Source organism: Pseudophryne corroboree, chromosome 5 (assembly GCF_028390025.1).
Source record: "Pseudophryne corroboree isolate aPseCor3 chromosome 5, aPseCor3.hap2, whole genome shotgun sequence".
In the NCBI taxonomy this organism is placed as follows: Eukaryota; Metazoa; Chordata; class Amphibia; order Anura; family Myobatrachidae; genus Pseudophryne; species Pseudophryne corroboree.
This window is the reverse complement of record NC_086448.1, coordinates 184,849,857-184,875,698: the sequence shown is the minus strand read 5'-3', so window position 1 is coordinate 184,875,698 and position 25,842 is coordinate 184,849,857. Positions and strand designations below refer to the sequence as shown.

The 25,842-nt window shown below is 47.1% G+C and overlaps 1 protein-coding gene across 1 annotated transcript in view; it reads right to left on the bottom strand.

Moving 5' to 3' along the window:
* Positions 1-25,842, bottom strand: part of ZMYND11 (zinc finger MYND-type containing 11) — a 282,804-nt gene that overhangs the window by 44,825 nt on the left and 212,137 nt on the right. The window contains exon 12 of the mRNA XM_063921925.1: positions 9,679-9,886. Within this exon, the coding sequence (XP_063777995.1) occupies positions 9,679-9,886 (208 nt within the window). The remainder of the gene's footprint in view (positions 1-9,678; positions 9,887-25,842) is intronic.

Here is a 25,842-nt window from a genome sequence, read left to right as displayed (position 1 = left end):
ATGAACGTGTCCACTGAGGACGACATAGCTGCCTTGCACAATTGTTCTGCAGATGTGCCACGGCGGGCTGCCCAAGAAGGTCCAAACGACCGAGTAGAATGGGCCTTGATTGAAGCAGGAGCTGGTAGCCCAGCCTGCGCATAAGCTTGTGCAATCACCATTCTAATCCATCTGGCCAAGGTTTGCTTATTCGCAGGCCAGCCACTTTTGTGAAAACCAAAAAGTACTAAAAAGGAATCTGACCTCGTGATAGAGGCAGTTCATGAATACGGAGAGCCCATACCACGTCCACATGAATACGGAGAGTCCATACCACGTCCAAAGATCTTTCTTTGGAGGACAAACCAGAAGAGATGAAGGCCGGAATCACAATCTCCTGGTTAAGGTGAAAAGATGATACCACTTTAGGTAAATAACCAGGGCGAGTTCGAAGAACTGCCTGGTCACGGTGAAAAATCAGAAAAGGTGGGCGACAGGACAAAGCGCCTAAGTCCGACACCCTCCTAGCAGAGGCAATAGCCAACAGAAACACAACCTTAAGCTTAAGGCATTTAAGGTTCACAGACTCAAGAGATTCAAATGGAGACTCTTGCAGGGCATTTAAGACTACAGACAGATCCCATGGAGCCACAGGAGGGACATAGGGAGGCTGAATACATAGAACACCCTGAGTGAAAGTGTGAACGTCAGGAAGAGACGCAATTTTTCTCTGAAACCACACACCGACAAGGCAGCAATATGAACCTTGAGGGAGGTCAGATGAAGGCCCAAGTCTAGGCCTTGTTGTAGAAAAGCCAAAAGTCTGGAAGTTTTGAAAGTATATGCATCATAATAATAATAATTAATAAATCCGAGCTGAAGCTGGTTTACAGGCTATCAACACAATTTGAATGACCACCTCAGCGAATCCTTTTGCTCTCAGGAGTGATGCTTCAAGAGCCACGCCGTCAAAGCCAGTCTGGCCAGGTCCGGGTAGACACAAGGGCCCTGAACGAGGAAGTAGAAGAGGACGCTCTATCGAGAGACCATACAGGTCTGAGAACCAAAGCCGTCTAGGCCACGCTGGAGCGACTAGAAGTAGTATTTCTCATTCTTGCTTGAACTTCCGTATTACCCGGGACAGAAGTGACACTGGAGGGAACACGTATGGCAGCCGAAAGTTCCATGGAATTGCGAGTGCGTCCAGGAATGCTGCCTGAGGAGCCCTTGTCCTTGCTACGAAGACCGGAACCTTGCGATTGTGTCGAGATGCATCAGGTCTACATCTGGTAGGCCCCACTTGTCCACTAGGAGTTGAACGACTTCGGGATGAAGACTCCACTCTCCGGCGTGCACGTTCTGATGACTGAGGAACTCCCGGAATGAACACTGCCGATATGGCTGGCAGATAAGGTTCCGTCCATTGGAGGATTTTTGACACTTCCATCATTGTCATGCGGCTTCGAGTGCCGCCTTGATGATTTAGGTACGCCACCGTGGTGGCGGTGTCTGATTGTACTTGAACAGGCCTGTTCTGTACCAGAGGCAGGGCCAGTGTCAACGTATTGAACACTGCACGCAATTCCAGAATGTTTATCGGGAGGAGAGATTCTTCCCTGGTCCACCGACCATGGAGAGAGTGTTGCTCCAACACCACACCCCAACCCTGCAAACTGGCATCCGTTTTCAGGAAGACACAGTTGGAGAACCAGAAGGGACGGCCCCTGCTCAACTGTTGGTCCTGTAGCCACCAGCTCAGTGACAGACGAACCTACGGAGTCAAGGAGATCATTTGAGACCTGATCCTATGAGGCAGGCCGTCCCATTTGGAAAGGATTAACCTCTAAAGAGGGTGGGAGTGAAATTGAGCGTACTCTACCATGTCGAAAGCCGACACCATGAGGCTTAGTACTTGCATCGCCTAGTGTATCGACACTCTCTGGCGAGAAAGGAAGCATCTAATCTTGTCCTCAAGTTCAGGACCTTCTCCGGAGACAGAAACAGTCTTTGGTTGTGTGTGTCCAGCAGCGCCCCCAGGTGCACCATGCTCCGAGCAGGGACCAGGGAGGACTTCTTCCAATTGATGAGCCATCCAAGGGCTTGTAGGAATTGGACCGACATCTCCAGTTCACCGAGTCTAGATACAACAGGATCCCGATTCCCTGAAGATGGAGGAAAGCCGTCATCACGGCCATGACCTTGGTGAAAATCCAAGGTGCCGTGGCCAGTCCAAATGGCAGAGCATGGAATTGAAAATGAAGGTTGCCAATAGCAAACCACAGATATTGCTGATGCGAAATGGCAATAGTTATGTGCAGGTAAGCATCCTGTATGTCCAGGGATATCATATAGTCCTCGGGTTCCATGGCCAGCACAATAGAGCGCAGGGTTTTGGACATTCTCACAAACTTGTTCAATGATAAGAGGTTGAGGATAGGCTGGAAAGACCCATTTGGTTTGGGAACTAGAAACAGGGTCGAATAGTATCCCCTGCCTCTCTGGGACAGAGGTACCGGCACTACCACTCCTGTTTCTAGGAGGGATTGTACAACCAGGTGTAGAGCTTGCGCTTTCAACAGATCCGAGGGGATAACTGTTGAACAGAACTGGCGAGGGGGACGTCTCTTGAAGGAGATTGCGTACCCGTGAGAGACAACTTTCCGCACACAGGCATTTGAAGTGGTCTTATACCAGGCATGGGCGAACTGCAGAAGTTGGGGGAGGCCCGCCCCATCATGCAGCAGGCTTGTCTTGTTTGGAAGCAGGCTGACGGGCGGCCCAGGATTGTTTAGATTTGGGCTTAGTGGTTTTGGAAGTACGAGCCTGTCTCAGGTACGCCTAACCTTTTGCTTTACTTTTAGCCTTCTGAGCACAGAAGGATTAGTACTTGGGAGAAACGCAGTCTTGGCCGTCGCAAAGTCAGTCACAATCTTGTTCAGATCTTCCCCAAATAGTATGTCTCCCTTGAAAGGAAGCACCTCCAAGGTCTTTTTGGAGTCCAGGTCCACTTTCCAGGACCTCAACCACAGAATCCGGTGAGCCAGGATAGACGTAGTAGATGCCTTGGCCGCCATGACCCCTGCATCAGAGACCACCTCCTGAATATAGTGAGAGGGGCAATACGGATGGTGTAATGGTTAGCATTACTGCCTCACAGCACTGAGGTCATGGGTTCGATTCCTACCATGGCCCTAACTGTGGGGAGTTTGTATATTCTCCCCGTACTTGCGTGGGTTTCCTCCGGGTACTCCGGTTTCCTCCCACAATCCAAAAATATACTGGTAGGTTAATTGGCTCCCAACAAAATTAACCCTAGCATGAATGTGTGTGCGTGTACATGTGATAGGGAATATAGATTGTAAGCTCCACTGGGGCAGGGACTGATGTGAATGACCGAATATTCTCTGTAAAGCGCTGCGGAATTTGTGTGCGCTATATAAATAACTGGTAATAAATAATAAATAAATAAATAGTGAAAGGCTGTGGTAATATACGACAGATATTGTCTGGCAGTGTCAGAAAAAATCTGAGATAGCTCATCCTCAATTGCCTGAATCCATGCTTCAACTCCTTTTTCCGCCCAAGAGGCCGCCATAGTGGGTCTATGTATGGTAAGAGTGTAAATAGACTTCAGGCATCCCTCCACACGCTTATCTGTCGGTTCCTTCAGTGAGGTGACAGTGGTGACAGGCAGAGTAGATGACACCACAAGACGGGCGACATGAGAGTCCACCGGCGGTGGGGTTTCCAACTTGTTACTCAACTCCGCAGGGATAGGATAACGAGCTAGCATCTTTTTAGACAGGGAAAACTTCTTTCCTGGAGATGACCAGGATTCCTGACGTATGTCAATTAAAAGGTCAGAATGTGGTAAAACTACTTTAGTAACCTTCTGATGCTTAAACTTATCCTGTTTCTTAGATGTAACAGGAGGCTCAATGTCATCATCAATCTGGAGAATCAGCTTGATAGCCTCCACAAGGTCAGGAACATCAACCTGGGTTGTAGATTCCTCATCAGAAGCAACTGTATCAGTGTCTGACGGATTAGTACATTCCCCATCCTCCTCGGAAGAATTATCCAAAACATTAGTGGATTGTGAGGAAGAAATGGCACGTTTAGATGACACCTTGGCCCCAGAGGGGTGTGGGGTGAACTTCTGTCTAACCAAAGTCTGATTTAAATGCTGTACCTGGGTAGACAGAGTATCCATGGCAGATTGACTACAGGGACAATATGTGGCTGTAATGGCAAGGGAGGCCCCACAGGGGGCGTAGGACGTATTACAAGCGTAGTCAGCATATTTGAAAACGCAGCCCAAGGTGGGTCCTGATTGGCCACAGGTGCCGCAGGCGGACTGGGAGATGTATGAACCAGCAGCTAACACTTCCCCCACTGGTGAATCCGTGACGTCAGCACTGCATGATGCAGGAGCGTCCGCGGATGTCCCGCCCTGTGTAGCAGACTTTGTATGGGATGTAGCCTTAGTGCGTAATAGTACAATATAGCCAGACAAACACAAAAACTAGCAAATAATCCCCTGTGTTTTGTGACCATAAACAAAGAGCACAAACAGAGGATTTAAGCGGTGTGGGGTGACTGAAAAACACAATGAGAAATACAAACAGTATACCCTGTGTAGCACTATATATTATACGAGACCCTGACGCACCTAGTTTCCCAGGGTAAAGAATATAGGGCCTAATTCTGAGTTGATCGCAGCAGCAAATTTGTTAGCAGTTGGGCAAAACCATGTGCACTGCAGGAGGGGCAGATATAACATGTACAGAGAGAGTAGATTTGGGTGGGGTGTGATAAAAACTGAAATTTAAATTGCAGTGTATAAAATAAAGCAGCCAGTATTTACCCTGCACAGAAACAAAATAACCCACCCAAATCTAACTCTCTCTGCAAATGTTCTATCTGTCCCCCCTGCAGTGCACATGGTTTTGCCCAATTGCTATCAAACTTGCTGCTGCGATCAACTCAGAATTACCCCCATAGTGGTAGCAAAACGTGTGATACACAAGAATGGAATCCACACAGCAGCTATAGGCACACTCAGTCACAGGTACAATGCAGGAATCTCCTATATATTAGCCCAGATCTGTGACTTTGTGCTTCATTTGCTAACGCTGGGCGGAGTCACAATGCTGGGCGGAGTCACAGATTTGGCCTAAGATATAGGAGGAATAGGAGGAAAAAGCAGACAACCGGCCACTGTGTGATTGCCTGGTGGAGGAGGACGGGTAACGGCCGCGAGACGCTCGACCAGTCACTGTGAGGCAGCGGCAGTGGAGAACCGGTCGGCGGGTCGTGGGGAGCCGCCGCCGGAAGATGGAGACAAGCAAGTGACCCAGTGCAGTACACAGCAGCTGCAGCACCTCCTCCCCTCCCCGGCCCACATTATGTGTATATACCTGTACATGCCCTATGTACTCCCTCCATACACACATACAGTATATACCTGCTGTACACACACACACACACACACACACACACACACACACACACACACACACACATATATATACCTGCTGTACACACACCTACCCCCCCACACACACACACACATATATATATACCTGCTGTACACACACCCACACATATATATATATATATATATAATCTGCTGTACACACACACACATATATATATATATATATATATATATATATACACACACACATACACACACATATGCTGTACAGACACCTACCCCCCCACACACACACATATATATACCTGCTGTACACCCCCCCCCACACACACATATATATATATATATATATATATATATACCTGCTGTACACACACACACACACACACACACACACACACACACACCTGCTGTACACACACCTACACCCCCCCACACACACATATATATATACCTGCTGTACACACACCCACCCCCCACGCACATATATATACCTGCTGCACACACATCTACCCCCCCCCACACACACATATATACCTGCTGTACACACATCTACCCCCCCCCACACACATATATATACCTACTGTACACACATCTATCCCCCCCCACACACATATATATAGCTGCTGTATATACATCTCCCCCCCCCCCCATCTCCTATATATTAGCCCAGATCCGTGACTTTGTGCCTCCTTTGGTAACGCTGGGCGGAGTCAAGCCATAGAGATGTGGGCTAATATATAGGAGATAGCCATAGGAAATCTGCCCTAATATATGTGAGCAGGATACATAACTGACCGCAGGTTATATCAGCGTGGCCGCCGTCGCGGCTCCGCCCCCCCTCCCCAGAGACAGCAGCACCAGCTTAAGGCTCCGCCCCCCCTCGCCAGCCATTGGTTCCGACCCTGATGTGGTCCCCCCCCTCCGCAAGCCATTGGTTAAGACTCCGATGCGGCCACCCCCCCTCTGCCAGCCATTTGTTGAGTCTCCGTCGAGACCCTCCCCCCCCGCCCCGGCACACTCCGCCCGCCATTGGCCAGACGCCGCCAGGACGCGCTGTGATTGGCAGACCGTGCAGCTGCCACTGGAATGCCTGCCTCCTGCTAGCCCACCACTCACACAGGGAGATGCTGCCGCCAACGGGACAGCGAAAGAACGCGAGGGACAACCCGTACGCTCCGTCCCCTGCCACTGAGCCACACCAGGTAACCAGCCTAATCACAGCGCGCAGCGCACCCCCTGTACCACTGACGCTTACACACGTAACGCCCCCTGTACCACTGACGCTTACACACGTAACGCCCCCTGTACCAGTGCCGCTTACACACGTAACGCCCCCTGTACCAGTGACGCTTACACACGTAACGCTCCCTGTACCAGTGACGCTTACACATGTAACGCCCCCTGTACCAGTGACGCTTACACACGTAACGCCCCCTGTACCACTGACGCTTACACATGTTACGCCCCCTGTACCAGTGCCGCTTACACACGTAACGTAATAAAAACATTGCACGCCACAAGGGTGTACAAGGGTTAAAGGGGCGTAGCCCCACACGACGGTGTGAAGAGCGCCCGTAGGGCGCGATGAATCACCTAGTTATTACATATAAACAATAAAACTGCACTGGACTAGTAAATTACATATAAGTATGTATGCATACAGATATAACAATGCACAGTAAACACTGGATGTATATCACAGAATACTTGTACTAAATATTCAGATAGCAGTACCCTTGTCTAAAATGACATGTAAGATACTTAAGTGTCTGTAAATGCACCGCGCTGATGATACAGGCGGATTTACAGAGGAGACTGTGCCCAGCAGTCCCGGAGATCAGCCCAACTATGCAACGGCGCCAAAATCTCAGTCAGGGAGTGAGGGAGAGAGGACTGCAGCTCCAGGGCAGGAACACCAGCAGTAGATGGTGCCCGGAGCTGGGGGAGGGGCTACAGGTCAGCGCATTAATCCCTCTGCTGGACTGCACCACCGGGTACTGTGGAGCCTTTTATTAACGGATTTTAGTAAATCTGACCTGTGCTCCTTGCCCTGGTGGATATAGTGGGGTCCCTGTGCGACACAGTGTCTCCTGGGACCGCGACCGGATCACGATTTACCGGCAGGTCCCACCTGGGGGACCCTATTACCTCCTCCTTTTAGTGCAGCCACGTGATCCTGGAGAGTGACAGCGGTGGTGTGCCTGAAAACCGGTATGTCTCCGCTGCAAGTACCTGGGAACCTGGCCGCGGGAGTATGCAGCGCCGCTGAGGTAGGTGATGGAGCCGCAGTACAGCATGTCATAAAGACATAGGAAGTGCTGTGGTTCTTGAAGTCTTCTAAAAAGCTCTTTTCAGGGCTGCCTAGTGCAGCCCCACCTGTTAGTGACCTGCACTGCAGGCACCAATTTATAAACTGAGCTCTAGTGCCTGGAGGCGGGGCTATAGAAGAGGCGGTGCAGTGCATCCTTGGAACAGTCAAAGCTTTAGCCAGTTGGTGCCTCGGATCAAGATCCAACTCTACACCCCAATGTTATTCCCTGTGGAATACCAGTGTACCCCGCTGCAGAAACGCAGACGAGCTCAAGCGTTTTCAGGGAGGGTGTGTGACGACAGCTCCGGCCCCAATCATGGTTATATCGCACTGTAGGAGAAGGTCCTGGGCTACGCACAGACTGGAAAAATCATTTGATGGTGAGTGAGTTGCGAACGGATTTGCAGCTGACCGGTGTTCGCAGCAATTTTCGCAATGCGTACGCAGACTTGCACGGAGTGGGTATTCATTCTGTCTGGGCGGCGACTATCTAATCGCAAACCTCTGAAAATTCGCAGAGGGGTGATTAGGTCTGAATTAGGCCCTTTGTCACCAATTTCCGCTGTGCTTGTTATGCAGATTCAGACTCAGTCGCACACAGATATACAAGTGTCACATATTAATTAATCAGTGCAGTCTCAAGAATCGGTTTTGTCACATCCGATTGTGACTAAGACACATTCACATTAAAGAGCAACTCTGTGTAGCTCACTATTGTCAGGTATCTCGCACCGCATGGCGTATTGAGGATATTACACATCTGTATAATATTACTTTTCATATAAGAAAACAGCCAAAAAATGACATTAAATTACACGCACAAAATTATGTAATATATGCACAATCTATAAAGAACGCAGTATCAGAGGCATACTGCAATCAGACAATCATGAGTGCCTGCTGGCAACCATTGTTGCATGCATTTGCCCCAACCCTCAGCCACCCACAACTGATACAGCTACAGACCGGACTATGGACCTAATTCAGACCTGATCGCAGCAGCAAAATCTTTCTCTAATGGGCAAAACCATGTGCACTGCAGGTGGGGCAGATATAACATGTGCAGAGAGAGTTAGATTTGGGTAGGTTATTTTGTTTCTGTGCAGGGTACATACTGGCTACTTTTTTTTTTTACACTGCAATTTAGCTTTCAGTTTAAACACACCCCACCCAAATCTATTTCTCTCTGCACATGTGACATCTGCCCCACCTGCAGTGCACATGGGGCCTAATTCAGAGTTGATCGCAGCAGCAAATTTGTTAGCAGTTGGACAAAACCATGTGCACTGCAGGAGGGTGTGTGTGTGTGTGTGTGGGGGAGGGGGGTGTAACATGTGCAGAGAGAGTTAGATTTCGGTTAGGTGTGTTCAAACTGAAATCTAAATTACAGTGTAAAAATAAAGCAGCCATTATTTACCCTGCACAGAAACAAAATAACCCACCCAAATCTAACTCTCTCTGCAAATGTTATATCTGCCACACCTGCAGGGCACATGGTTTTGCCCAACTGCTAACAAATTTGCTGCTGCGATCAACTCTGAATTACCCCGATGGTTTTGCCAATTAGAGAACAATTTTGCTGCTGCGATCAGGTCTGAATTAGGCCCTATGTGTGTTTCTGTGCAGCTCCGCATCTGTTCCAAATTACGACCCACATTTGGCCTACAATAGTCTGCCCCTTCCCTCCTGTCTAGCCTTTCCTGTAGCAAACAAATCTGCAGACACACATGGCTTGTTTCGTGTGTCTTGCTTAAACAGGTGGCCATCCCAGAAACCAGCCCTATATCTCTGGCAACATAAACAGCACCACACTCCATGCTACTGTATATACTGTGGTGTGTCACAATGAGGTGCTACACAGAGATTCATTTCAAAGTTTAATCTGGAATAAAAACTTGTGCAGTCTATGCAACGGTGGTCAATGTATCTTTCACAACCCACTTGCCTGCTCATTACTAGTCGATGAGATGCTAGATTCTGCCTCTTCCTCCCCCTTGTCTTCTCCTTTGGATTTCCAGAATCGCCCTTCCCGTAGGAAGCGTTGGTGCAGATCTAACTCATCACAGGCCTTTTTCCAGCCCATACTGCGCTTTACATGGAGCTGATGTACATTGACTGTAATGTCCTGAATATTCTCTGAAGGAATCCAGGCCCTGGTGATAATGGGATTTTACAATACATCACTGGGGGAGTACAATACAGTGACTGCACTTCATATGAATAATATTTATAAACTTGGTGTCATGATACTGAACAGTGCTGTACAAATGATAGGCTACGCACAGTAAGGATAAAGTCCTGCTTTATATCTTTACAGTATTCATGTTTTATAGTATTAAATGTCCTTAATCACAAGCTCCCAACAATATAACTAATAGCATGTAGAAAAGAGGGAATCTGGGAAGCTCCTAGTTACCTGAAGCTGATCTGCCCATGTTCACATCAGTGCTGCGGAAGCTTACCCTGCATTCACATGAGCTACAGTGCAATAAGCTTCCTGGCTTAAGGTAAGGAGAGGTTCTGGTGAGGACACCCTTATACACTACACAGCAGGTAATATTAATGGATAGTTGTCCAAAAGAGCACAAAACCTTTAATTGTTAACAAAGCAAAGACATGGTTTGTCATCATTGCGGATATAGGGGCTTATTCAGAGATGGACGCAGATTTTGCTTCCATAGCATGATCTGCGTTCATCTACTCACATGCCAGGGGCCGCCCAGCATATGTGTGGCGCCACCCCGCGATGCATTCACAATTTCATTGCAAACGCATGGATTTGTGGTTGACCCCTGCCTGCGCAGGTGCTCTGGCACGGCCACCGATGTCAATCACCTTGCGCCCGCATCCTAGTGGGATGCGGCCACATAGTGAAGGGTTGTGCATTCGCAGACCCCATGGACGCAGCGGCTGCATTCATCACTGCATAAGTACTGAAATATGGCAGACTGATGCATACAGACCCATCAAGTGTAATATTGATTATATAATTTATGGCACTCTAAAACATTTTTGGAAACTATTGTATCTACTGGTTGAGTCTTTATTATCTGGTATTCTGAGTACCGGAATATTCCAAAAATGTTTACATTTCAGTTCACCAGTGATGCCTGTGATCATCAGCCATTCCCATACTGGTAACTACGCCTGGACCCAACGCAAATTTCCGGACTCCCGCAACACACCCCCTCAAGTTGCCGGACCCACACTGCCGCACACCCACGGCACTTCACCGATCCCCCCCCCACACCACATAACCCCGTAAGTTGCTAGAAACCACCCCACCCTACCCAATCCTTTGCAAGTCGGAGGACCCCCGCAAATTGTAAGACAACCACAGCACCCCACTTCCCAACACACACACGCCCGGCATTACCGGAAAAATCCCATATCTGGAATGTGGTCCAGAGCAGTCTGTATTTGGGAGACACAACCTGCATTATGTTTTAAAAAGTGCAGTTACAAATATTTTAATTTACATTTAAGAAAAAAAAGACTGTAATTTAAGCTGCAGAGTGACAGGTTACTTACGGTCACTCCATAAAAATGAATGGCTGAGAGCACCACTCCGATGCTCTTAGCCAATTAAAGTTTCCCTATTAATTTCTACGGACAGTGTCTGCAAGTGACCTGTCAATTTCATTGTGGCTGTGCAAGCAGCCAGTCTGTCTGGTTGTTTGTTTTGCAAAGAACCCTGGATATCTACATGGACCAAAGAGGACCTGTTTCATGGATTTTGTGAGTATTAAAGTGGTGAACGAGGGCAGTGTGGGGGCGTTCTTTTTATTTTTAATTAAATACTAAAACATTTGGTGTGTGTCTTGTTTTTTTTTTTTTTTTTACAGGTGGACTACAAGCACCGATCCTCATTGTCTGGGCATGCTGGCACTTAAAACAATATTATGAACGATTTATTAACCCTTAACCCCACACCTACCAACCTCCAAGGTGTATGAGGGAATAATCCTGGGTTTTCTGCACAAGGCTGGTTGAGCCATGAGAGGAGGAACCACATTTTTTAAATCTAATTTGGCCAGTCTGGTGTCACAAGGAACACGTGTGCTTCTCCTTATAGCCTTTTAAAAATGTGAGGGAAAATTTAAAGTAAATGAAAATTCCATGGGGCAGACATGGAGCTTACTAGAAACACCTTTCTATCCCTTGTCCATGCATAAGAATACTGATGTTTGTCTTAGAGCCAATAGAGACTTTATTGGTCTTTGTAGTGAGATTATCTTTTCTTCCAGCATTAAAACTCTCTGATGTCTGATCTTGAACATCAGGCCAAGATGAGTATTATGTTACATTTTTGGTACCTTATAACCCACTCATGAGACTCTCAGGTTTTGTCTGTCACCCAAAAAATAGAAGAAACAAGGACACTGCTTTGATCAACAGATCATCCAGATAAGGAACATCTGTCACACATCTGGCTCACAGAAGAGAGGCAATAAACGCCATATAGGCCAAGAAGTAGAGCCTGAAATTGCTAATGATGACAATGGACTGTGAATTTGAGAATGCACTAATGACTTTTCCCATATCGGTACATGCAAGTTATCTCTGATGTCCATGAGTTTGTTTTATTCCAGCTGATGATCAAACCCAGAGACTCCATCTTGAGCAGGATGCTTAGGGATCATACATTTGAGCCAAGAAAAGACTGGAATAAAGCACAACTCCCACTTTTCTTCTGGAAAGGGGATAACCACACGCTACAAGGCTAGACACTCTTTTGATCTTAACTCCTGGTTAAAAAGACATCTTTGCGAACATTGAGGAAATATATGATGTAGCCTTGTGCTATAATTCCTGTCACCCAAGTACCTGAAATGGAACTGTATTACAGATTCTAAAAGAAAAGAATGCAGGTTCCCACCATAGGTATGCCTAGGTGGAAAGAGAGCAATTCATATGAGGGTTTAGATGCTGTTTGCTTAGCTTAGGACCAATAATTCTTGATAAGAAGCAAAAGAAACAAACTCTAGAACCTCTCAGCTTGAAAGTATTAACATGGATGATCTTATCCAGTTCCGGGCCAAACAGAAGATTGATGCCAAAAGACTGAATATAAAGGTTTATAGCCTGTGTAAGACCAGAGAGCTCGTCAGGCTTGGTATACATTTTCTAAATCAAATAGTCAAGTTGAAATGAAGAACATTATTTTTTTCCTTCTGAGCAAAGATAAGACTCGAGTCAATGGCTCTCTATTATCATATAAGGGCCAAATCTTCAACCCCTTCTGTCCTTAAAGAGTCCTCGTCCAATTAAGAGGAATTTCCATATCTCACGTTTCAGCGGATTTCCATTCTTCCTTGGAATCTGCACCTTCCTAGGACTGAATCACTGCAAGACTCTGGCACTTCTAAGGTCTCTCTCATGCTTAAAGATGAAAAAGATTGACTGACCCCTAAACACATCTTGCTAGACTACAAACATGTTGTAAGAGGAGCCAAAAGCTTCTAGCTAAAAGTCCCACCTGAAAGTAGGAGAAGAGGGAATGATGGAATGGTTACTTTGTTCGCAACTTTGGAACGTGCTACAAACTGCACTTTATACTGGTTTATTTATGATCTTCCCTATGTAGCTTCTTGGCAAACTTGTGAATCTGGTACCCAATTCTTCCTTACTAATCACTGACCCAATTCTGATAAATCCTATGTATTGTAATGTTGGGAAAATAATTATTAGAAAAACTGGATTTTGGTACTTATCGGCAAATCCCTTTCTCCGATTCCACAGGGGACACTGGAGGCTTAATACCGTGGGGGTATAGATGGTGATAGATGGGAGCCAGCACTTTAAAAATTTAGAAGTGTGACTGTCTCCTCTCCCTCTATGCCCCCTTCCAGACCAGTTAGAGAACTGACCCCAAGGAGAGACGGGAAGAACACACGACAGAGGAGGTGGTGAAAAAGAACAACAGAACTACACAAATAGTATGAAAAGAAAAAACACATAATTTGGAAAACAGATACAGTCACAACAAAAAATAGGAATTTGATACCTACCGGTAATTCCTTTTCTCGTAGTCCGTAGGGAATACTGGGATGGTATTAGCACCATGGGGTATAGATCGGGTCCATTGGAGCCTGGCATTTTAAGAAATGTTCAGTGTGTGCTGGCTCTTTTCCTCTATGCCCCTCTTGCAGACTCAGTCTAGGAAAATTGTACCCGAGGAGAGAAGGAAAATAGACAACAAAAGCGGAGAGGCAACAAAACCAACACATAACAGTAACAAAGGATAGCAACGCTAACTAGAAGCACTGAGGCAGGCGCCCAGTATCCCCTACGGAATACGGGAAAAGGAATTATCGGTAGGTATCAAATTCCTATTTTCTGTAATCGTCCTAGGGGATACTGGGATGGTATTAGTACAATGGGGAAGTCCCAAAGCTCCCAGAACGGGTGGGAGAGTGCTGAGACCCCTGCAAAACTGCCTTACCAAACTGAAGGTCTTCACCAGCCAAGATATCAAACTTAAAGAACTTCAAAAACGTGTTTGAACCAGACCAAATAGCAGCTCGGCACAACTGTAAGGCTGAGATGTCATGGGCAGCCGCCCAGGAGGAACCCACCAACCTAGTGGAGTGGGCCTGAATAAAACTCGTCAGCGGCAACGCCGCTGAAGAATAAGCCTGTTGGATAGTCAGCCTGAGCCAACGGGCAATGGACTGCTTGGAAGCAGGACATCCAATCTTGGTAGCGTTGTAAAGGACAAAAAGTGAGTCAGACTTCCTGTGATGAGCTGTCCTTTTGACGTAAATCCTCAAAGTCCGAACCACGTCCAAGGACTTTGGAGCAATCGAAGTGTTAGACATCACCAGAACCACGATAGGTTGATTAATGTGAAAAGCCGAAACCAATTTCTGCAAAAACTGTGGGCGAGTCCTGTGCTCCACCCTATCCTCGTGAAATATCAAATAAGGGCTCTTACAGGATAAGGCCCCCAATTCAGTCACATGGCTTGCAGAGGCCAAAGCCAGCAACATGACAGTCTTCCAAGTAAGGTATTGCAAGTCCATCTTCTTTAAAGGTTCAAACCAGTCTGGTTGGAGAAAATCCAGGGCCACCGTGAGATCCCACGGAGCCATCGGAGGGACAAATGGTGGTTGAATGCGAAGGACACCTTTCAGGAATGTCTGTACTTCCGGAATTACAGCCAGCTGTCTCTGGAAGAAAATAGATAGGGCCGAAATCTGAACCTTGATGGAGCCTAACCGTAGGCCCATATACACGCCTGCTTGCAGGAAGAGCAGGAAACGCCCAAGTTGAAATTACACAGTAGAATATTTTCTACCTTCACACCAAGAAACATACTTCTTCCAGATACGGTGGTAATGCTTCGATGTCGGTGACGTGCGGTGAGGTCAATGGCTGGGGAGGCACTGGCTTCTCCAGTACATCCCCAGTAGCACAAGAACACAAACCTCAGCTCACTTTTTAGGAACAGCAGATAACATTACACATAATGTGTACTGTAGTTCCAGTTACAAGTAATGCGTCCCATAGTACCAGTTACACGTAATGCGTCCCATAGTACCAGTTACATATAATGCGTCCCATGGTGCCAGTTACATGTAATGTGTTCCATAGTGCCAGTTACATGTAATGTGTACCATAGTGCCAGTTACAAATAATGCGTCCCATAGTGCCAGTTACATGTAATGCGTCTCATAGTGCCAGTTACACGTAATGCGTCCCATAGTACCAGTTACATATAATGCGTCCCATGGTGCCAGTTACATGTAATGTGTTCCATAGTGCCAGTTACATGTAATGTGTACCATAGTGCCAGTTACAAATAATGCGTCCCATAGTGCCAGTTACATGTAATGCGTCTCATAGTGCCAGTTACACGTAATGCATCCCATAGTGCCAGTTACATGTAATGCGTCCCATAGTGCCAGTTATACGTAATGCGTCCCATAGTGCCAGTTACAAATAATCTTTCCCATAGTGCCAGTTACACGTAATGCTTCCCATAGAGCCAGTTACACGTAATGCGTCCCATAGTACCAGTTACATGTAATGCGTCCCATGGTGCCAGTTACACGTAATGCGTCCCATAGTGCCAGTTATACGTAATGCGTCCCATAGTGCCAGTTACACGTAATGCGTCCCATAGTGCCAGTTACACGTAATGCGTCGCACAGTGCCAGTTACAAGTAATGCGTCCCGTAGTGCCAGTTACAAATAATGAGTCCCTTAGTGCCAGTTACACGTAATGCGTCCCATAGTCAGTTACAAATAATGCATCCCATAGTGCCAGTTACAAATAATGCGTCCCATAGTGCCAGTTACAAATAATGAGTCCCATAGTGCCAGTAACAAGTAATGCGTCCCATAGTGCCAGTTACACGTAATGCGTCCCATAGTGCCAGTTACAAGTAATGCCCCCTGTCTAGGATATAGGGGTGAGCTATACCCCTGCCCACACTACTTCCAGTCAATCAACTCCTTCCCCCGAGCCCCTCTGACTTTGGTCCTGCTTAGAGCCGCCGGTGAGAGAGTGCAGCAGGTCCGGTGCTGCTGCTGAGTCTGCTCTGCTGCCTGAGAGGAGGAGAACGCCAGCCGCCGCTGCATGGTGCTCTGGGTTTCCCGGTGCCACCTCTGTACCCGCTGCCAAAGATTAGCTGCTGCGCTTGGCTCTCCTCAACCCCTGGTGCTGCCAGCTGCACCTGCGGGGTAACGGAGATCACCAGGAGCGGGCGGCTCTTGTCAGGCTCCCCCCACCAGCTGCAACAGGAGATGATTAGGGGTGAGGAGAGGAGAGCTGATTATTGGGAGCTCCGAGTCCCTTGTCCCGCCGCAGCTTTTGGGTGATTGAACCAACGGATCCAGCACTGGATCCGCTGTCCAATCATATCTGCCTTGCTGACAGGGATGTGCTTTGATGTGGCCTGAAAGCCCATCCCTGGCAGCGAGGCACTTATATAGGTGCCGCTTTTTTCACTGTTTTCAATGGGCTTTTATAGTCCAGTGCTTGCCCCCCATTCCCGCTTTATCCCCATTCCCATTGTCAATGGTAGGCACTTGCTATCACTGCCTACCAAACTACTTTAATGCATTGCAAAGATTAAAATAATATAAATAGGATACTGAACAGGTGTCATAGGTATCTTCTTTGTATTATGGCAATCATTAATGGAAGGGGAGGCCTCCCCTGAATAGACAAACGGCCCTTGTTGAAGAAGGTCCTTCAGAAGTGGAAGAGGCCAGGGCTCTTCGAGAGACATGGACAAGAGGTCTGCATACCAGGCCCGGCGAGGCCAATCCGGGGCAAGTAGAATTGCTTGAACGTTTTCCCTTTTGAATTGTTTTAGAACTCTGGGAATAAGAGGAATTGGAGGGAACAGGTAGACAAATTGGTAGGTCCATGGTGTCAGGAATCGACTCACCACAGCCACGTCTGTCCGTCGGTGCGGACTCCGTCCGGGGTCCCTACGTTCTGCTGTCGTCCGCTCCTCTGCCGCCAGACGTCATCCTGCGCCTAGGAACGCTCCTGTAACAGCGGGCGTGTGAGCACGCCGCGTTCCCGCCGGGCCGCGGCATGGGCGCCGCCATGACAGTCTCCATCGGTCAGAGTACGGCGGCCAATCCGGAGCTTGGCCTCACCTCCTTTTCCCACTCCAACCAATGTCTGCACACCAGGGGGTATATCAGGAGCTGCAGGGTGAGCCTGTGGTTGTCCTGAACTTTATGTCACTCCTGCGACCCATGTGCCTGGATTCCTCCGTGTTCCTGGTTACCTTCCTGGATCCTCCGTGTTCCTGGTTACCTACCTGTTCCTCCATATTCCTGGTTACCTTCCTGCACCTCCGTGGAACTACAAGCATCAGCAACCCCTGCTTTGGTATTTGGCTCCACACCTTTCTACAACCGCAGTGTGCTTCAGCCTCAGCAGTAGAGACTCTCTCCAGGTGCATTCCATCACCTCACCTGTGAAGCAGCTTGCTAGCTGCCTGTGCCTAACGAATTGCACTGTGAACATTCACCTGAGTCTCCTGCATCTGCTACCAGGTTGCTATACATTTATTTACCATCTCTGCTGGATCCACGTTTTAAACCATTCTGGTTCTCACATCAGTGAACTTATTTACCATTTCCTCCATAGACTCTCAGCTTCCAAGCTGCACCATTTCCATTGCATACTTTTTATTGTTTATCCCTGCACGTTATTCTGCTGCCATATTGTGTGAACTTTTATGTTAAATAAAACACCATTGCGCTGATGCGCAGAAACCCAATCCAGCCTCCTCACTTCTTCCATCCTACCTCCACTGACTCACTAGCGCCCCCTCCGGGGACACAAGCAAAACCGAACCTGACACATGGCACCGTCAGAGTGTCCACTGCCACCCCCTGCGGATCCCTCGTTCTAGAACAGTAGCGACGGTGCTTCTTGTTGAGACAAGAAGCCATCATGTCTATCAGTGGGCAGCCCCACCGTTGAACCAGCTGTTGGGACACCTGAGGGTGAAGAATGGAGCATTCCCCCTGATGGAGGTCATGCCGGCTGAGGAAGTCTGCTTCCCAGCTGTCCACTCCTGGAATGAATATGGCCAATATGGCCCTTGTGTTGGCCTCCGTGCAGAAGAGCACGGGCGATCGCAAGGAGATAGACAGGAAGAAGGCATTTGTGGGTGTCAACTGACCGTTTTCAGGGAGTGTCTGGAAAATCGCAGGCGTGTCCATGCGTTTGCAGGGAGGGTTCCTGATGTCAATTCCGGTCCCGGACAGGCTGATGTGATCGCATCAGGTTCTGTCTTTTTATCTGGTATATTGAGGACTTCCCTAAAAGAATATATTAGGCCTTCCACACCCTGAGACAGAGTATTGTCACCGTCTACCTCCACTTCACCTTCTTCCAAATGTGGCATGTCATTTTCAGAGTCAGATTGGAGTACATGTGAGAGTGCGTGTTTGTGAGAGTAGCAGGGGAGCCTGAGGAGCCGGTCTGTCGTCAGCAGCATTGACTAAAAAATCATCTACAGATTTCTTTAGCATTTGCCTTTCCTGTCCAATTCAGAGTTAATATTAGAAATCATTCCTTTAAATGACTCTAACTACTCAGGTTCCAGTGTACTGCTACCGACAAGGGTGAGAGCACTGATAACATAGTAGAGATCCCCCAGGAGAAGAGGAAAACTTTGTGTTGCATGATGGACACACAGGCTTTTTACCAGACATGCTGATACAGCAGAACACATACACACAGTAAAGTGAAATAACACAGTAATATGACCACAGAACCCCAGACAGTTAGTATGGCGTGATATAGAGAGGGATGAGACCAGTACACAATGCCTCACAGCTAAAGCAGCGCTTTGCCGGGCATAAACCAGAGCCTTAGATAAGGTAACTGGTTGTCTGATAATATATATATATATATATATATATATATGCCCCCCCCCCCCCTATGAATCCACCTAGTACCGTACAAGGTGACTTTAGAGGATCCCTGCGTGCAGCCTGTAATCTAAGGCAGCAAGAAATGGCACCTCTGAGCCACTGGTCTCACTCTCTGGCAAGCCCCGCCACCGTAATGGCGCGCAGTCCCTTGTGTGGAATTATAAAGGCATTTGTGTCCCAAAACGCAGGAAACAGTGTTAAAACCCCTTTCTATGCCAGCGCCAGTGAGGGTGTCCGCACTGGGCACTGCAGCCCGCAGCCACGTGTCCGCCGCGCCCTTATGCCACCACTGTCATCGGGGACCCGTTAACTGGGCCCCCGATGTCTGTACTCACTGCACCAGCATCTTCGGCATCTGTTAGGGGTGGCGGCATGCTGCACCTCAACAGGGATCCGGACCATTAACCCTATTAGAGGTTGGTTTTGGCTTCCCCCCTAAGTCCCATGACGCAGGCAGACTGGTGCCAGCCAGTGCTGCCTGAAAATAACAAACTGAAACAAATTTCTGAAGAAAACACTCTGGAGCTCCATGAATGCACCCGGCTCCTTGGGCACATTTTTCTAAACTGAGTCTGCAGGAGGGGCATAGAGTTGAAAAGCCAACACACACTGAACATTTCTTTAAGTGCCAGGCTCCAATGGACCTGATCTATACCCCATGGTACTAATACCATCCTAGTATCTCCTAGGACGTTAGAGAATACAAAACACTACTCAGTACGGCAGGAAACAACAGCACTGGGTGGGCGTCCAGTGTCCTCTGTGGAATCGGAGAAAGAGATTTACCAAAATCCAATTTTCTCCTTCATCCACTAGGGAACACTGGAGGCTTAAGACCGTGGGGTTGTCCCAGAGCTCCCTTGTCGGGTGGGAGAGCACTGAGAAACCTGCAAAACAGCACGACCAAACTGAGAGGATGAAGACGCAAAGGTGGCAAACTGGTTAAAGTTTATGAAAGTATGCCGGCTGACCAAGTAGCTGCACTACATAATTGTTTCAAAGAGTGAGCAGACATTGACGTTGGTAGCTGCCTAGATAAAGCCACATATGCCTGACGAATGGCCAATTGAATCCAACGAGATACGTCTGCTTTGAAGCAGGCCAGCCAGGACGAGCAGCATCATAAAGGACAAACAAAGAGTTTCTCCTACGAATAGAAGAACTTCTGTCCACATAAATCTTAGAGCTCTTAAAGCATCCAGAGATTTTGCTGAAGGCGAGTCGTCGGAGAGCACCGGGACCACAATAGGCTGGTTAATGTGAAAAGCCGAAACCAGCTTTGGTAAAAAGGATATCCTGGTACGCAGCTCTGCTCTATCAGAGTGCAAAATCAGATATGGGGAATGACACGACAGAGCTCCCAACTCTGATACTCTTCTGGCTGAGGCCAGTGCCAACACCAGCACCACCTTCCAGGTAAGGTATTTTAGATCCGTTGATTCCAAAGGCTCGAACACTGAGGATTGTAGAAAAGACAGAACAGAACCAAATCCAAGTCCCACGTTGCGGTTGGGGGAATATAAGGTGGTTGCAACCTAATGACCCCTTGGAAAAAAGTCTGCAAGTCTGGTAGCAGAGCCAGCTTTTTCTGGAAGAAAACGGAAAGCACCGATACCTGCACCTTTAAGGATCCCAAACGCAAGCCTGACGAAAAACCTGATTGAAGGTAAAGCAGCAGTCTAGACAGCTTGAACGATGTGGATGGAACGCTGCGAATCTCGCACCAAGTCATATAAGCCTTCAATATCCAGTAGTAATGCTGAGATGTAACTTATTTTCTGTCTTGAAGGATAATGGGAATAAATCGCTGAAGGAATACAATTATTTTTTAGTACTGCCGTCTCAACAGCCAAGCCATCAAACCTTAAGTCTTGATAGACTAACGGGCCTTGCTGTAGAAGATCCTCCCGAAGTGGTAGTGGCCACGGATCGTCGACTAGCAACCTGTTAATATCAGCGTACCAAGATCTGCAAGGCCAGTCTGGTGCCACCAGCTGCACAGTGACCTCCTGCCTCTTGATCCGTTTGAGAAGCCGAAAGAACAGTGGAAATGGTGGGAATAGGTAGATAATAGTGGAAACCGGTAATGCCAAGGAGATGTCATGGGATTCACAGCATCCGCCTTTGTGTCTCTCGTTCGGGAACAGTAGCGAAGAAGTTTGTGGTTGTGTCTGGATGCCATGAGCTCTGCGGAAGACCTCAATCAATGCACTAGTTGTTGAAAAACCTGGGGATGGAGTTCCCACTCTCCCAGGTGTAGATCCTGATGACTGAGGTAGTCTGCTTCCCAGTTTTCGACCCCTGGAATGAACACTGCTGATATTGCCTTGGCATATCCTTCGGCCCACCGGAGAATGCAAGTTACTTCTCTCATGGCCGTTCTGCTGCGAGTGCCACCTTGTCGATTTATATATGCCACCGCTGTGGCATTGTCAGAGTGCATACAGATTTCTCGATTCTTCAACAAAGGTAGAGCCGATTGGAGAGCATTGTAGATTGCTCTTAGGACCTAATTCAGACCTGATCGCAGAAGAAAATTTGTTCTCTAATGGGCAAAACCATGTGCACTGCATGGGGAGGGGGCAGATAACATGTGTGGAGAGATTTAGATTTTGATGGGGTGTGTTCAAACCCTAAAATTGCAGTGTAAAAATAAAGCAGCCAGTATTTACCCTGCACAGAAACAACATAACTCACCTAAATCTAACGCTCTCTGTACGTTATTTCTGCCCCCTACAGTGCACATGGTTTTGCCCATTAGGGAACAAATTTACTGCTGTGATTAGGTCTGAATTAGGCCCTTAATTTGAGATTGTTGATAGGTAACACCACTTCCTGTGGAGTTCAGCGGTCCTGATACTGACAGTCCAACGTCACTGCCCCCCAGCCTCTCAGACTGGCATTCGTAGTGAGCAGAATTCCATCTGATATTGCAAATCGTCTCCCCTGAGACAGATTTGAGGTTTTTGTCCACCAGAGCAGGAAAAACGAGTCCTGGAAGACAGATGTACCCGCTGATGAAGAAACAGGTGCGACCTCGACCACTGGGAGAGAAGGTTCAATTGGAAAGGCATGGAATGGAATCTGACGAATAGTATAGCCATGAAAGCAGCTACCATCCTTCCCAGAAGCTGAATGCATAGGTAAACCGACACTATGCGAGGCTGTAATATCAAACGTACAAGTTCTTCAATGGAGCGAACCTTGTCCTGTGGAAGAAAAATCTTCTGGAGTACAGTGTCCAGGACATCTCCAAAAACTGAATTCTCTGAGACGGTTTAAGCTGAGCTTTTTGAAAGTTTAAGATCCAGCCGTATTGTATGAGCAATGCGTCAACCCAATGTCTCGCAGCAGGATCTCCTTGGACTGTGCCTTGATTAGTAGATCGTCAAGATAGGGAACAATGTTCACTTCCTGGGTGCGTAATTGAGCCATCATGACTGCCATCACTTTTGTGAACAGGCGTGGAGCCGAGGACAACCAGAAGTGCAAAGCCTGGAATTGGTAATGTGCGTTTTGGACTGCAAACCGCAGATACAGATGGGTCCTCCATTATCTTGACTGTTTCTGCGCCTAGACGGAGGTTTAGTCACGCCTAGGCGATAGCTTAGGTTGCTGAGTTTAATCACGGACAGGCGCGTTGAGGCACGACTAGATACTCAGCATGCAATACACATCTCCACCACTGGGTGGCTAATGCTCCACTAATCCAGTACTTCAGTTTGAATAGCGGTGGACTGATCTACAGTACAAGCTCTGGCAAATGGTCAGTGACGACTGTAATGTTAATATACAGTCCTGTACTGCATAGTGTACACACAGATGGTGACCAATGGTCAGAAGGAGAGAGTAAAAATAAATTTTTACAAAAAATTGTTTATTCAGATGCAAACGAACGTGTTAAAATACTTGTGTATGCAGATGCAACTAATGTGTGAACACTTGTGTATGCAGACGCAACTAATGTGTGAAAGGAATAATGTAGCTCATTGACTTTAAAGTATGTACAGTGCACTAAATGAGCGTCCGAGTGCCCTAACGTCATAAACGAACACCAATGGGAAGGAATCGCTGCTTGCATTACTTTTACACATGAACTTGTACATCTTCCATGGAGCGACGTAGGCTAGCGGTGAAGGCTCCCATCTCCCACGCTGAGGGTCCCGGGTTTGATTCCCAAAGTGCCAATCTATATATTTTTTTCCCCCCTGACATTCACTTAAAAAAAAAAAAATTCTGTGCAATCCATTGTAAAACATTCAATGGAAGGGTGCACACAGGTTTCACATAAATCAGGGTTTTTAGTGAATAGCGAATTAGCATGAACAGCTAATTAGTACCCTAATAGAACATACTGTACAGAGATACTAAGGATGGTGATTTTGCATCCAGGAATTTAGGGAGGAGCTTTTATCTCTCTCCGTTATACTTAGAAAGATTACAATGGAGAAAGATCAAAGCTCCTCCCTAAGTTCCTGGATGCCAAATCACCGTCCTTAGTATCTCTGTACAGTATTTTCTATTAGAGTACTAATTATCACGAACAGCTAATTAGTACCCTAATAGAACATACTGTACAGAGATACTAAGGACGGTGATTTCTAAGTATAACGGAGAGAGATAAAAGCTCCTCCCTAAGTTCCTGGATGCCAAATCACCGTCCTTAGTATCTCTGTACAGTATTTTCTATTAGAGTACTAATTAGCACGAACAGCTAATTAGTACTCTAATAGAACATACTGTACAGAGATACTAAGGACGGTGATTTGGCATCCAGGAACTTAGGAAGGAGCTTTTATCTCTCTCCATTGTAATCTTTCTAAGTATAACAGAGAGAGAGAGATAAAAGCTCCTCCCTAAGTTCCTGGATGCCAAATCACCGTACTTAGTATCTCTGTACAGTATGTTCTACTAGTGTACTAATTAGCACGAACAGCTTGTAACGTACAGTGGCAAGTTTAATCTTTCTATGTATAATGGAGAGAAATTAAAGCTCCTCCCTAAGTTCCTGGATGCCAAATCACCGTCCTTAGTTTCTCTGTACAGTATGTTCTACTAGTGTACTAATTAGCACGAACAGCTTGTAACGTACAGTGGCAAGTTTAATCTTTTTTTTTTTATATATAATTTTTATTAAGGGTTTTAAAAGACATTAACAAAGAAAGAAAACACCTATGCAGTTACAAATACAGAATCACCGACACAAATAAAACTAATAAACACAAATCAAACTGTACAGATGTCAAAAGAAGAGGTAGCAACCCTGCGGAGGCGAATGGAAGCGTCAGAGGTAATATATACCAAGTATGCAGGCAGATAGAGTTTAACATCCGAGGAGCAGGGCCTACTCCGAAGAAATATCGCAGGGAACTCTAGCTATGTCTGCGAGAGAACGGTTTTACACAGCAGTGGTTAAAGGTGTTCTCATACATAAAAAACTTGAAGACCAATAGAGGAACAGAATAGAAACGCCAGAAGGCAGCAAGGGTAGAAGATAAGTAGGAAGTAAGAAAAGGAGAGAGAAAGAAGAAGGGGGGTAAGAGAAGTAGGGGGTACAACTTAGCAAGTTATGGGAGACAGAGAAATAAGGATTTTAGTTATTATCCAAGGGAGTGGCTAAGTAGGCCCGGGAAGCCTTGTATTTCAGCCAAGGGGACCATGTGTATTCAAATTCTCAAGATTTACCGATCGATGAGAGGAACAGATCCTCCATTTTCATAAAATAATCTAGTTTAGTGAACCATGCACGACTCTTAGGAGGGAGGTGGGACCTCCACATGGACGGGATTACAGCACGTGCTGCGTTGCTTAAATGTCGCAATAGGGAATGTTTGTGTTGGGACATTGGAATTGTGGAGTGATTGATAAGCCAGAATGCTGGATCATGCGGGGTTTGAGTCTCAAGGATGGCCTGAGAGATGTGTATAACCTCCTGCCAAAAGGGTTGGATAGGTGGACATGTCCACCAAATACTGTATGTAGAAGGGTGCAAGATGGGGAGGAGCAACGCCAACAGAGGGCTGATGAGGAGGTATACATAGCATGGAGAAGAGAGGGGTGCCTGTACCACCTTGTCACAACCTTGTATGAGTCTCACTGATCTAGACATAGACAGAGCTCGTGTGGGTTTTTAAGAATTTTTTTTCCCAGTCTCTAGGCGACAGGGAGATACCCAGGTCCCTCTCCCACGCCACAGCAAAGGATGGAGTGTCGATAGGTTGGGAATGGCAAACAATCTTGTAAAGTGTGGAAATAGTGTGGGTCGGGTCAAGGATAGCAACACAGAGTTTCTCAAAGAGGGTCAATTCTCTAGCGGCGTTCCGGAGTCTAGTGCCAGTTATCAAAAAGTGTCTTATTTGTAGGCACATCCAAAAGTCCTGCTGGGGGATGTCCCACTTCGCCCTCAAATCTGAGAACTGTTTGACTCCAGTCGGTGACACCATCTGACCGACCCTGAACAGACCTGTTAACGCCCAATGTGAGAAGTGGGCAGGGTTGACACCCGAAGCAAAGTCAGGGTTGGAGAGAAAGGATGTCAAGGGACCGAATTTAGAAGAAATATAAGGTAGTTCCCGCAGTGACTTCCAGGCGGTAAGTGTAGGAGTTATAGTAGGGTGGGAAAGGAGCAATTTAGGGGAGGAGGGGAGCCAAGGAAATATTTCTGGGAATTGTTGTGCGTACAGGCCCTCCAGTT